Source organism: Muntiacus reevesi, chromosome 3, assembly GCF_963930625.1.
Source record: "Muntiacus reevesi chromosome 3, mMunRee1.1, whole genome shotgun sequence".
NCBI lineage: Eukaryota > Metazoa > Chordata > Mammalia > Artiodactyla > Cervidae > Muntiacus > Muntiacus reevesi.
Genome location: NC_089251.1, coordinates 208,087,412 through 208,100,091, shown reverse-complemented (window position 1 = coordinate 208,100,091; position 12,680 = coordinate 208,087,412). Strand labels below are relative to the sequence as shown.

At 38.9% G+C, this 12,680-nt stretch overlaps 1 protein-coding gene across 6 annotated transcripts in view; it reads left to right on the top strand.

Moving 5' to 3' along the window:
• NCKAP5 (NCK associated protein 5) overlaps nt 1–12,680 on the top strand; it is a 1,099,478-nt gene that overhangs the window by 883,639 nt on the left and 203,159 nt on the right. For all 6 annotated transcript variants that reach the window (XM_065931416.1, XM_065931421.1, XM_065931418.1 and 3 more), the window contains one exon: nt 5,102–5,221. In XM_065931416.1, coding sequence (XP_065787488.1) covers nt 5,102–5,221 — 120 coding nt within the window. The remainder of the gene's footprint in view (nt 1–5,101; nt 5,222–12,680) is intronic.

Sequence of the window (12,680 nt, the reverse complement as noted above, 5' to 3'; positions counted from 1 at the left end):
TGGGTCCACTTTTCTAGCAATGATGTGTGTAGGATCTGGTTTCCTTAGAGTCTGGTTATATTTACTGTGCACTTTCAAGGAATCAGACTCCACGTCTAGCACTTTAAATGCAAAATCATTTGGTTTTCACCACAGTCTTGGGAGTAGGACGATGAAGGTAATTTCCCTATGGTTCCAATTGCCTGAAGTGGCAAAGCCCACATGTTAACCTGGGGTTGTTGCACTCATACTCCATGCCCTTATCCTTTGCACCATTCAGCTTCCACAGTCCCTTTCAGTCACTTAGTGCTTTCCCCACTGTAGTTCAGCAAGCAGGAAAACGCTGTGAAATTCAACAGATGGGTTGAAATCCAATCATTAGTCACATGTGATTGCAAGAAATAAAGGGGCAATGTCACAGGTGGATTTCTTAAAACTTTTGGAAGCATTGCCAGCCCTTGCTAGCAAGGACATCCAGGATCTGACTTGCATGGAGTCAAAACTGGCTGTAAATTTGGAGCTCTTTCCAAATCAAGCTTTCTCAGAATCAGTCTTATTTTTGGATGATAGAATTTCCCAACTGTCAGAGACCTTAGTGAACATTTAATCTTGAGCTTGTCAACTAGCTTTGATAATAGGCTCAATTTACTGTAATTACACAAACTGTTTAGCCATCATCCAGATTAAAAATGTTTTAATCCAAATACCTTTTGGATGATGGCTTCCAGTATTAGTTTGCCACAAGACTCAGCACTCCCCATTGATTAGAACTGGCCTGATTCAGTGATACAATTATGTTACCTGTCTCACCGTTTTAAGTGTTTGATGTTGAGGTTCTTGATTGGTCTGAGATGTGAACAATCTTTTCCACCAGTGGCTTTTTTTTTTTTAACTGAAATATTAGCATTCTTAGGGCTTCCCTTATAGCTCAGTCAGTAAAGAATCTCCCTGCAGTGCAGGAGATCCAGGTTCGATCCCTGGGTTGGGAAGATCCCCTGGAGAAGAAAATGGCAACCCACTCCAGTATCCTTGCCTGGAAAATCTCATGGGCAGAGGAGCCTGGTGGGCTGCAGTCCATGGGGTTGCAAAGAGTCGGGTATGACTGAGCGACTAACACAACAACATTAGCATTCTTAGAAGAGGTAGGGATTTGAGTGACAGACACTGAAAAGGATTGTGACAAGGAGGAGCTGGTGGATGTGGTGTCTAGTAAGTCTCAGGGAGGGCCTGAGGTGGCGGCCCTTGACAAGCCATCTTGCGAAGCAGCTGAGGCATCCCTTCTCTTGAAAGCCTGGTTTTGTGCAGTAACTCCATTTACAGATGAGGGAACTTGAGACATAACCAGAGTAAGTGACTTCCTCAAGATCTTGTGGGCAATAAGGACCAGAGTCCAGGCCCCTTAACTCTCAATCCAGTGTATTCCCATAATACACACACACTACTTCTGAAATAGTTATACCAGTATAATAGCACTTTACATGATAAAATCAAATTTCAATAGCTTTGAACAATAATCTAGTAGTAATATTAGTATACCTCAAGCTTCTAAGCAACCAACATTTTCCTAACTTTCCTTTAGCCTGGAGCTGGTAATGATTTTGCTCTAAGTGCATAAAGTAACCATACTCCATAGCATTGGATAGCAGTGAATCCAGAATCTCGTTCAGCCCCAAGCACAGAGGAAACTTGTTAGGAGTGCTATGTGTGGATCCTCCAGGGAAGTTGTGGCTTGGAATCATTAAGATACACAGGACCCTTTTAGACCAGTATACCACATTGCTGCATATATTTTCCCCACACATCCAGCTGTAATGTCTTACTTTGTTTTCAGTTGAGAGTGGCGTGCAGATTACAAATAAAACCGGCTATTTCCTTGAACTCAAAGACCATTGAACTTGCTTACATGAGATGAAATGTAGTCAAACCTTTGGCATTGTTTACTTCTTGATAACAATTATACAGCACATTCCCTTTTTTTTTTTTGCTTCAAAAGACACAACCCTATATTTTATTTTCAGTGAGATCCTCCTCTTGAGACCTGAGACATACTAGGAAGTCAGAGAAAAAGAAGGGTTATGCATGAGGGCAGATGGTCTAGCCCTTATGGGGAGCCATGATCTCAGAGGCTATCATCTAAACAGAAAAGTTCTTTAGTTTCTAATGCCTGTCCTGGGAGGCATAGTGTGGTTCCCGTCTCTATAACTGACAGAGTCAGCATTAATAGTTCTTTCACCCAGGCTCACAATGTCCTATGCACCTTTATGTCAGTGGGTTCTCATTGTGAGCCCAGAGGAAGAAAAGACGGCCAGCTGACACTCTCTGCACAAGCCTCACTGTAGTTGTCAGAAAAGTTGTTGTTGTTCTCTCTTTCCATCTATCCAGTCTGGTTGACTTACGTGTATGCACATGGGCACACACATGGTTTTGATTACAGTTTCTTGGGGTGAGAGCTGTCTGGCATCATTTACCATCCACAGCTTGAGTGAAGAAAGGAAGAATGTTAGAACAACACAGAATATTCTTTAATGTCTACAAATTTTCTCTGCAGCTCATGTCTATTGGTCAGTGATGATAAGACCTGCATCACATTCCAAAAGCCCTTTGTTTTCCCCTCTTCTGTGTACTGATCTAGATAAGCCAAGAGTGATAAATGGTTCTCAAGGTCAATAAATTGTGTTCCTGCTAATGAACTTTTACTGCCTTAAGTAATAGTAATGGCCATGGAAATTTGGGCACTGGTACAAAAACTAATTATAGAATATATTGATTTTTTTTCCCTTTTTTTTTTTTAAACTCATCTGAAGAGATCTTTCAACTTATTTTCAGTTTTGCTGCTAAAAACAGATGCTGGTATTCCTTACAAGTCCCCTTTCTCCTTGCAAATCCACACTCATATGCTTCTGTTTCCACCCCTCCCCCTGAAAGTGAGAATGATTGTGTTTTCCCACCCAATAGGTACTATTAATATTTATTTACCTAACAGTCAAGTTTTATTAATTGCTTAATTAGCAGTTGTGAAAACAATTAGTGTTTGGGAGCAGGGAGTGTTATATACATGCTAAGAGCAAAAATTAGCATAAGTGAAACACAGAGGTTGAATTCTAAATAAAGACAACAAATCTAGCCTTTTAATGTGAGCAGTGCTGGGGCCTCCAAAAGAGCCTCTGGCAAGTGGCATGCGTGTGTACGGGTGCACACACCCACTGCCTCTACTTTGCAGCCACTGCCCTCCTAGAGCGTATACCTGGGTGCCTTGCCCTGACGTAACATTCCTTTGCTCTGCTCTTCATTAGTAGGCAGCCATCAGTTGAAAACATCCTAAGCATAGGCTTCCTATTTACCTAAAAATGAGAGGGGAGTATAAGCCGGGCATTGAGCTATTATACCATGTGCTGTCTCTTTGCCTTCTGTAAATAGATTGGATAAGCCTGGAAATGATGAGCACCTCGGGTAAAGCCTTGGGAGATTTTAATAGATCTCTCTGCAGCTGCACACTCAGGCTGCCACCTGCTTGTGTATGGCTCACACCTACTCACCTCTGTGACTCGGGGAGCAGAGCTGTGGGCTGGCACCCTGTCTTGCTTGCAGAGCCTTAAGTAAGATCTTAGTTGCCCAACCTGTAGTTGCCCCACATCAGAATATATAGATGGATAAACTAGTAGTATATCCCACCATCACTAGAGAGTAAAAGAATTCACTATCATCTTCCCCTTTAACAACGTAATCACAGAAGTTTACTAAGTTCCCACCACTCTGTGGGGTCCTGTACTAGATGATGAAAGAAAAGTGTCAAACAATATGCTTATGCTGGTGTTTCTGTATCTTCTTATGCTTTTTGAGGAACAGGTTACCTAATTGACAGCATTAAGTCCAAAGCATGAAAGAAAATCAACACAAAGTTGTATGTGACATTAATTAAATATCACAGAAGAAGCATTGAGGGCTTACTGGAGTTCAGAAAAGGGAGCAGATAAAGTGGAGGATGCCAGATTAAAGCATCAGGAAAGAGACAGAATTTGAGCTGGATGTCACCCAAAGAGCCAGACTTGGACTGGAAGAATGAGGAGGTGGATGAGAAGCCAGAGGGAGGTGAGGCAGGAAGGATGGGGTCAGAATGCATGGCACTTTCGAGAACAAGAAGACCCTTGTTCTTCACATGGTAAAAGCAGAAGCCTATTAAAAAAAAAAGCATAAAATAGTGTAAGATAAAGTTTGAAATACAGAATAGGGTCAGCTTTTGAAGAACCTTGCCTTAGGGCTTTATTCTACCTGGTCTTTCTTGAACCTCATCAGAGGATGTAGACATGTCAGTACAAGTATCTTAATTGTAAGTTTGTTTGGAAAGAAGCTCCTTGGTGGGATTCCAGAGAATCCTAAAGCTCTGTTTTCTCAGCTCCCCTCATGAAAGCTGGGGGAGAGTTCTCGGTGGTGTTTGAACTATTATTCAAAAGAGCTGCTCTAAGAGGGTGCCAAGGTACGGTTCTTCCACTTCTTCCCCAGCACTGAGACCAGAACACCCCTAAAAGATACGGAAATCCACTAGTGTAGAGGATGGGAAAGTTCCAGGCGGCCTTGTAAGCCTTCACTTCACAGATGCTTCACTCCATCTAAATGCATCACTGATTCGATTAGCAACCGCATTGAGAATTTCAGCTCGTTTCCACAAATGACAGCGAAGGGCTCCGTCAAAAGTGATAGTTTCTTTAGTTCATCAAATCTCTATTCACTGCAAAAACAGTACTGTCCTTGTGGCTTGTGCTTGATGACTGCTTTTATAAAGACAGTGAAAAGGCCAAATATATAGGTGGAAGCTTAAATTGACCTTATATTGCTGAGATTTACCATCTTTAAAAATAGCATGCTAGATTAATGCATTTCTGATTTCAAGGTGCTGTTTTGTTGTGTTTTTTTTTTTTTTATATTGGCTTTTCTGAACATAATAATTCTATCGGACAATAGGCTGTGGAAGAAAATATTACGTGTGATTTATTTCTGGGAGTTTGAAGACTAAAAATACTATTTTTTACTAATGTGTCTGAAATAGCAGGTGAAATATGGTTATAATATGCAGAACTATCTTTCAGTTATAGACTTTTTTTCCCTTTCAATGTGTTTTTTGCAGGATCTGAGGGAGGAATGTGTAAAGTTGAAAACAAGAGTGTTTGATTTGGAACAACAGAATCGAACGTTAAGCATCCTTTTCCAACAGCGAGTCAGACCAACTTCTGATCTCCTCCTCCAGGTATGTGTTTTTTTGTGGAAAACAGTCTTTGCTACTGAAATGCTATTGACAAGAAGTGACTTAAATTCAAAAGTTACCACTGTCTTCATGGTGGTACTCCAGAACATCCTTCAGAACAACTTCAGAGCATCCATTTTCTCCCCTCTCAAGGGGTGTCATTAAAATTGAACATCTCTTAAATCTCTGACTCGTTAAAGATAATTTTGGTAAAGAAATGCATCAACAAACAATAAACAGGTAAAAGGGAACAATCAGAGGTATCATCTGGTTAACTCAGTGAAACCAGGAAATGGAGTCAGAAAATAATTGATTGCTTTGGGAACCAGTATTAGTACCTTTGCACTCCATGATGAGCAAGGTAGAGTTTTATGTAATGGCCAAAGAGCATTTCTTTATTTCAAACACTCTGTAATAAAAAAAAAAAAAACAGCCAGGGTTTGTTGTACTTTTATATCTCTCTCTATGCCGCCTGCCTCCTCACAAGCTAAGACTTCCTCCACTCTGCCTCAGTATTTTACAGGTTCTCTTTGTCTAAGTGTCCTCACCAAACTCTTTCAGTTGCCTTTATAACAGGCAAAGTCATGGAAAGTCAGACCATTTGAATCATTTTGAAGCTGTCCCTGAGAAAGTGCTAGAAAATATCTGAGTGCAGGAAGACACATGGATTGGCAGAGGGGTCTGGAAAGCTGATATTTGCCATTGCCTATTTTTTTTTTAAAAATCCTCTTAATGTGCATATTTGCTCAAACAAGCTCCAATGAGCCTTGCTCAGAGCCCTTTTGAGACCAGGCTGGCATGGAGCATGTGGGGTTTCACAGTGTCAGTGCATGGTGTGTGAAGGATAAACCCCAGCTGCGAGATATCCTCTAGACTAGCCTGGACAGTACTGTAGCCACTAGCCAAATGGCGCTATTGAAATTTTAAATTAAGTTTCTACTTCAAACTAGTCAGATTGCAGGTGTTGAAAAGCCACACATGACCAGCAGCTACCATATTAGACAGTGTTTGTATAGAACATTTCTGTCATCTAGAAAGTTCAGCATGTTTCCAGATGGTTGAGACGGTGTTGCTAATTTACCCTCTGAACTTTGACACAAACGTCTTCCCCCAGCTCCTCAGGGAAACAATGAGAAATTGTAGTTCATGTCAGAGAAAGACAGATGTTTGGTAAAGCCTCTCTTCAGAATGTAATCCCCCCTACACACAAATGAAAAGAGCTCTCTGAATTGTAACATAGATCTCATCTCTTAAATTAATTTTCTCCCTTCTTTATCTATTAGTGCTTAATTCATAATTTATGGGTCACAAATTGTGTGGAAAAAAATCATCTCTCTCTATTCTGTTTCCTGATCCCAGTCATGATAAATGTTGGTCAGAGAGACTCTTGCAACTGTAAAAGGTTGTATCTCATTTGCTCTCTTATAATCAAGATCCAATATTGTAATTACTTCTAACAGTTGTTGCATGTTCATGAGTTTTTCCGTTTTGCTTGTTTTAACTTGAGGCTTTTCTGGAATAACTTTTAAGGATCTCTAGTCCCTGCTTGGGACAGGGGAGCATGGTGGGCTGCCGTCTATGGGGTCGCACAGAGTCGGACACGACTGGAGTGACTTAGCAGCAGCACCAGTCCCTGCATATGAATCATGATGGTTTATTTCCGCAGTAGGCACATGTGCCATAGATATTTAAGCTGTTTCATTAGCTGTTACAAATTTCTTAAATACACATCCAAATGGCAGAGGATGGTGTTTGTTCTAACAATAGAACTCAGTATTTATTCATTGGGTGTTTTCCACCAACACACTGTTTCTTCCCAAATAGATCTTCTTTCCAGGAGCCATTCTCATTTAAATGAAATTTGTAAAAGACAGGATGACAATGTTAGTAGTTCTGCCAGGTAGAATAATAAGGGTGATGCCTGCCTTCTAACATGTAAGAACTCACAATCATAGACAAAGTTGCTGGCTTTGCAGGTGGTCTGTTCCTCATGTGACCTGTGATTTTTTTTTTTTCTTTCTGATGGCATAAATGTGTATCATGGAGCACGGGCTAAAGTAGAAGCAATTTGAGTTTGCTTTGCCTTGCACCTGTGGAAGCTCTGTAATTATTTGTTGAATGAAATAAATGACCCAGATTCATTCTATAAGCTGGAGAGTTACTTTACATACACTTAAGAGAGGTTTACACCTCTACCACTTCTGAGTGTTTCCTGTATGTGTGGACGCTTTGGAACTATGCAACCATGCTGGTCCAGCCCAGTGTGTTGGAGGGCATGGCTGGTGAGTGCAGCAAATCCATCAGTATGCCTGGTCCTGAGTATGATAGATGTTTCAGGTTCTGCCCATGGACTACAGGTTCAGTACAATTTTTCATCCTATCTTAAAAAAACTGCATTAGTTGTCATCTGCTGAATACAGTCTAATGATTCTGTGTAATTTAAGTAGCTACCTAAAGAGAGATACAGAAAGAAAATTGTTGAACACATTGTGAGTTTAGTAGATACATTGTAAGTAATGGAAAAGAAAATAATTTATAAAAATAATTAATTCTTTGTCCCTCAAAAATAGAGAATGAGAGGGTTACCTGGATATTATTTAACATATTCTGACATAGGAGGAATAAAAAGGGTTAGTTCTAAGGGTTAATTGTCAGATTCTCAGAAACTTACAAAGAGAACCAGGTTGGTGATGGGAAAGAAAAGAAGCCTAACCTGAAATTTAAATCTTAAGAATGGTCATAAACTTCTCTGTTAGTTCCAGTTTCCAGTAAAGCATCTCTGGGACTATGGATAGTAACAAATCAGATTAAGATGTTCCTTTATATTAAAAGAATTTTCTAAATTCTAATGAATTAAGAGACTGGTATAGCAAATAAAATCCAAAAGTAACATTCTTAATGGAATTGGAGTCTCTATCTTTATTCAAACTTACTGGTCAGATTAAATAATGCTCATCTTTGCCACTTAAAAATCATATTAAATAACACTCTCAATTTACTGAACTAGCAGAAAGCTCTCTACCAAGAATATTTCTCTGACCAGTTGAGTTATGAATGAGTTATGTTTGTAACTCATTCTCACATGACTATCATTTGTCTTGGTAATTATGTGATTTTAAGTACATTATAAACCAATGAAATGTGGTGAAAAAAGAACTGTTTCTATAAAACAAAGTTGAATGCTTCAAAAGCATGTAAAGGCATATCTCTAAAAGAGTGGGATAAAATAATATTTGTGTCTAATGCAAAAACAAAAATATTGTGGGAGATGGGGAGTTATATTATATGTAGAGGCATGATGCATGCAAGTTGCTTCTCAAGTGGTTTTAAGTTGTTGTTCCACTGTTAAGAAAAACAAAACCTAGCATGTGTTTGATGCCAAAATAAGACATTGGAAGATTTAATAATAGGATCCCTGGAAAAGAAGCAGCCTTGGCCCTATTAAAAAAAAGAATGTTATTTAACAAGCACATAGTGCTTATGATTTCAAATACTGTTCTCCAACCTTTGCAGTGTTCCTCAGTGTACTCTCCATTATAGTCCTGTGAGGTAGGAACTGCTTCTGTACCCATTTTACAGATGGGGACACTTAGGCACAAAGAGCCTGTCTCACCCAGAAGTAATTGACAGTGGAGATTTAAGTTCATGGTCTGGGTCCAGTTGCTCGCTTTGCATGGAGCACAAATGGACTTGAGGATCATTTTCTGATTCTGTACTCTGACATTTTGATTAACATTTTGGTTAACCACTTGTGATCAAATCAGATCAGAGGGCTTCTGCAGTGTAATCGCAGTAAGGAGCTTACCATATTTACTCATTTCTGAAAGCCTCTTGCTTTGTGGCATTCACAACTTTCCCCTCTCTTGTGTGTCCTGCCCTGTCTTCTTTTGGACACCTGTATTATCATTATATTGATAGGACATTATTCTCATATTTTCTGCTTAACACAGTTTTCTTTTTCTTTTCCTATTTATCTGATATTTCAAAGTGTCCTATACTCATATCTTTGGACCAAAATAGAAAGCAAAGGATGTTATAGTATAGATTATTCTCACAAACAGTTGAGAATCTGACAACTTAGAACCACGGTGTAAAAATTTGCTGTCACTTCTGAGGGTGTTGACTTCTTTTTGCTAGTGTTTTGTTTTATATTATTATTTCAGATGAGATGAGACAATTTTTAAAATTCTTCTTGTGCTTCTGATGTATTTTTCCTTCCCTGAATTTATTTTCAGAGTGTAAATCTCTCCAAGAGTCTTATTTGACAGGACACTACACAACACACTCACCACTCCACCTTTCCTTAAGCACTGAACCCCGTTTTCTGAGAACCAGTCTAATTCTCCTGCCATTCAAGGGCCTTCCAGAGTCATGTTGGTCCTCACTGAACTTCCCCTCTGCTGGAGCTTCCACAGTATTGGTAATCTCTACCACAGTATAAGCAGTTCATTCATTGTCCTGTATACAATTCAGTTCAGTTCAGTCGCTCAGTCGTGTCCGACTCTTTGTGACCCCATGAATCACAGCACGCCAGGCCTCCCATCCATCACCAAGTCCCGGAGTTTACTCAAACTCATGTCCATCGAGTCTGTGATGCCATCCAGCCATCTCATCCTCTGTCGTCCCCTTCTCCTCCTGCCCCCAATCCCTCCCAGCATCATGGTCTTTTCCAATGAGTCAACTCTTCGCATGAGGTGGCCAAAGTACTGGAGTTTCAGCTTCAGCATCAATCCTTCCAATGAACACCCAGGACTGATCTCCTTCAGGATGGACTGGTTGGATCTCCTTGCAGTCCAAGGGACTCTCAAGAGTCTTCTCCAACACCACAGTTCAAAAGCATCATTTCTTCGATGCTCAGCTTTCTTCACAGTCCAACTCTCACATCCTTACATGACCACTGGAAAAACCATAGCCTTGACTAGATGGACCTTTGTTGGCAAAGTAATGCATCTGCTTTTTAATATGCTATCTAGGTTGGTCATAACTTTCTTTCCAAGGAGTAAGCGTCTTTTAATTTCTTGGCTGCAATCACCATCTGCAGTGATTTTGGAACCCAAGAAAATAAAGTCTGACATTGTTTCCACTGTTTCCCCATCTGTTTCCCATGAGGTGATGGGGCCAGATGCCATGATCTTAGTTTTCTGAATATCGTATGCAATTATGGAATCCTAATTCTATATGGAATCCTAAATCCATATTCCAATATGAAATTATGGAATCTTTCATGGTATTGATGGTGGAGGTCACACAGTGGAGCCCCCATAACTCGGGATGTCATGTTAGCTTTTATTTCACCTAAATAGAAATCTCCTCAAGGATAGCAGCTATGCTGAATGTAGCATTTTACCCACCCACAAAATAGTTCATAATACATATTCAGTGTGTACTTTGATGGCTTAACCTTAATTCAATATATGTTAATGCACAGTATTAAATTGGGAGTGGAGTTTCTTTTTGTTTGTTTTTGGTATGCAGCAATCTAATTGCCTTTATTCTTCTAGCTTAATTGAGGTATAACTGACATATAACGTTGTATATGTTTAAGGTATACAATATAATGATGTGATATATGTATATATTGCAAAACGGACATTACAATAAGTCTAATTAACATCTATCACTATGTACAGATTTTTTTCTTGTAATGACGACTTTTAAGATTTCCTAGTAGATTTCAGATATGCAGTGTAGTATTATTAACTATGGTCACCATGCTGTACATTACATCTCCAGAACCTATTGATCTTAATAACTGGAAGTTGGTACCTTTTTATCCTCTTTCTCAGTTTCCCCAACTACCCATCCCCTACCAATATGTTCTCTCTATGAGTTTTTTTTTTTAACTCCACATATCAGTGAGATCATGCAATTTTTACTATCTGTCCAAATTGTTTCACTTAGTATAATGCCCTCCCAGTCCAGCCATATTGTCATAAGTGGCATGATTTCATTCTTTTTTATGGCTGAATAGTGTTCTATTATCTAAATATATAAATTTATAAATATATCTCTAAAAATATATAAATATATCTTATAAATCAAAAATAAACATACCATATATAACACATTTTCTCTATCCATTTATCCATCTATGAAGACAGATTTGGGCTCTTTGGCTGTTTCCCCATTTTGGCTCTTATAAATAATGCTGAAGTTAACATGATGTACAGATAATCACTTCTTTGGTATAGTGATTTCATTTCTCTTTAGTGTATGCCCTTAACTGGAATGGTTAGATTGTATGGTAGTTCTGTTTGTAATTATTTGGATCATATCCATACTGTTCTCCATTGCAGCTATACCGATTTACATTCCTACTAACAGTGTACAGGGTTCTTTTTTCTCCACAACCTTAATAGCACTGTTATCTCTTATTTTTTGATAATGCATTCTAACAGGGGTAAAGTGATAACCCATTTGATTTTGAATTGCATTTCACTAATGAGATGGCTGGATGGCATCACCAACTCAATGGGCATGAGTCTGAGTAAGCTCCAGAAGTCGGTGATGGACAGGGAGGCCTGGCGTGCTGCGATTCATGGGGTCGCAAAGAGTCAGACACGACTGAGCGACTGAACTGAACTGAACTGAATGATTAGTGATGTTGAGCACCTTTCCATGTACCTGTTGGTTCTTTGAATATTCTCTTTGAAAAAGGGCTTATGTCCTTTGCCCACCATTTAATTGTCTTTGATATCTTGCTTTTTAGTTATATGAGTTCCTTATTTGCTTTAGATACGAACCCCTTACCAGAAATGTGACTTGCAAATATTTTCTCCCGTTCTGTAGTTTGTGTTTTTATTTTGTTGATGGTTTCCTTTGCAGTGCAGAAGCTCTTTAGTTTGATGTAGTCCCACTTATTTATTTTTTATTTTGTTGCTTAAACTTTAGGTGTCATGTCCAAGAAATCATTGCCAAGACCAATGTCCAGGAGGGTTTTTTTTTTTTTAATTCTGTATGATTTATTCTAGGAATTTTATAGTTTCAGGTCTTATATTTAAGTCCTTAATCCATTTGAATTAATTTTTGTGAATGGTATAAGATAGGGGTTTAGTTTAATTCTTTTAAATGTGAATGTCCAGTTTTCCCATCACCATTCGTTGAAGAAGAGCTTGTCATTTCTCCATTGAGCATTTTTGGCTCCCTTGTCAGATGTTAGTGACCATATCATGCATGAATTTATTTCAGGATTCTCGATTCTGTGCCATTGCTCTGTGTGTCTGCTTTTATGCCAGGACCATACTGTTTTGATTTCCATTGCTTTATAATGTAATTTAAAATCAGGACGTGTTATGCTTCTAACTCAGTTCTTCTTTCTCAGGACTCCTTTGCCAATTAAGTGTCTTTTGTGGTTCCAAACAAATTTAAGGATTTGTTTTCTATTTCTCAAAAAAAAAAGTCACTGGAATCTTGATAAGGGCTGCATTGACTCAATATATGACTTAAGTAGTATGGACATTTT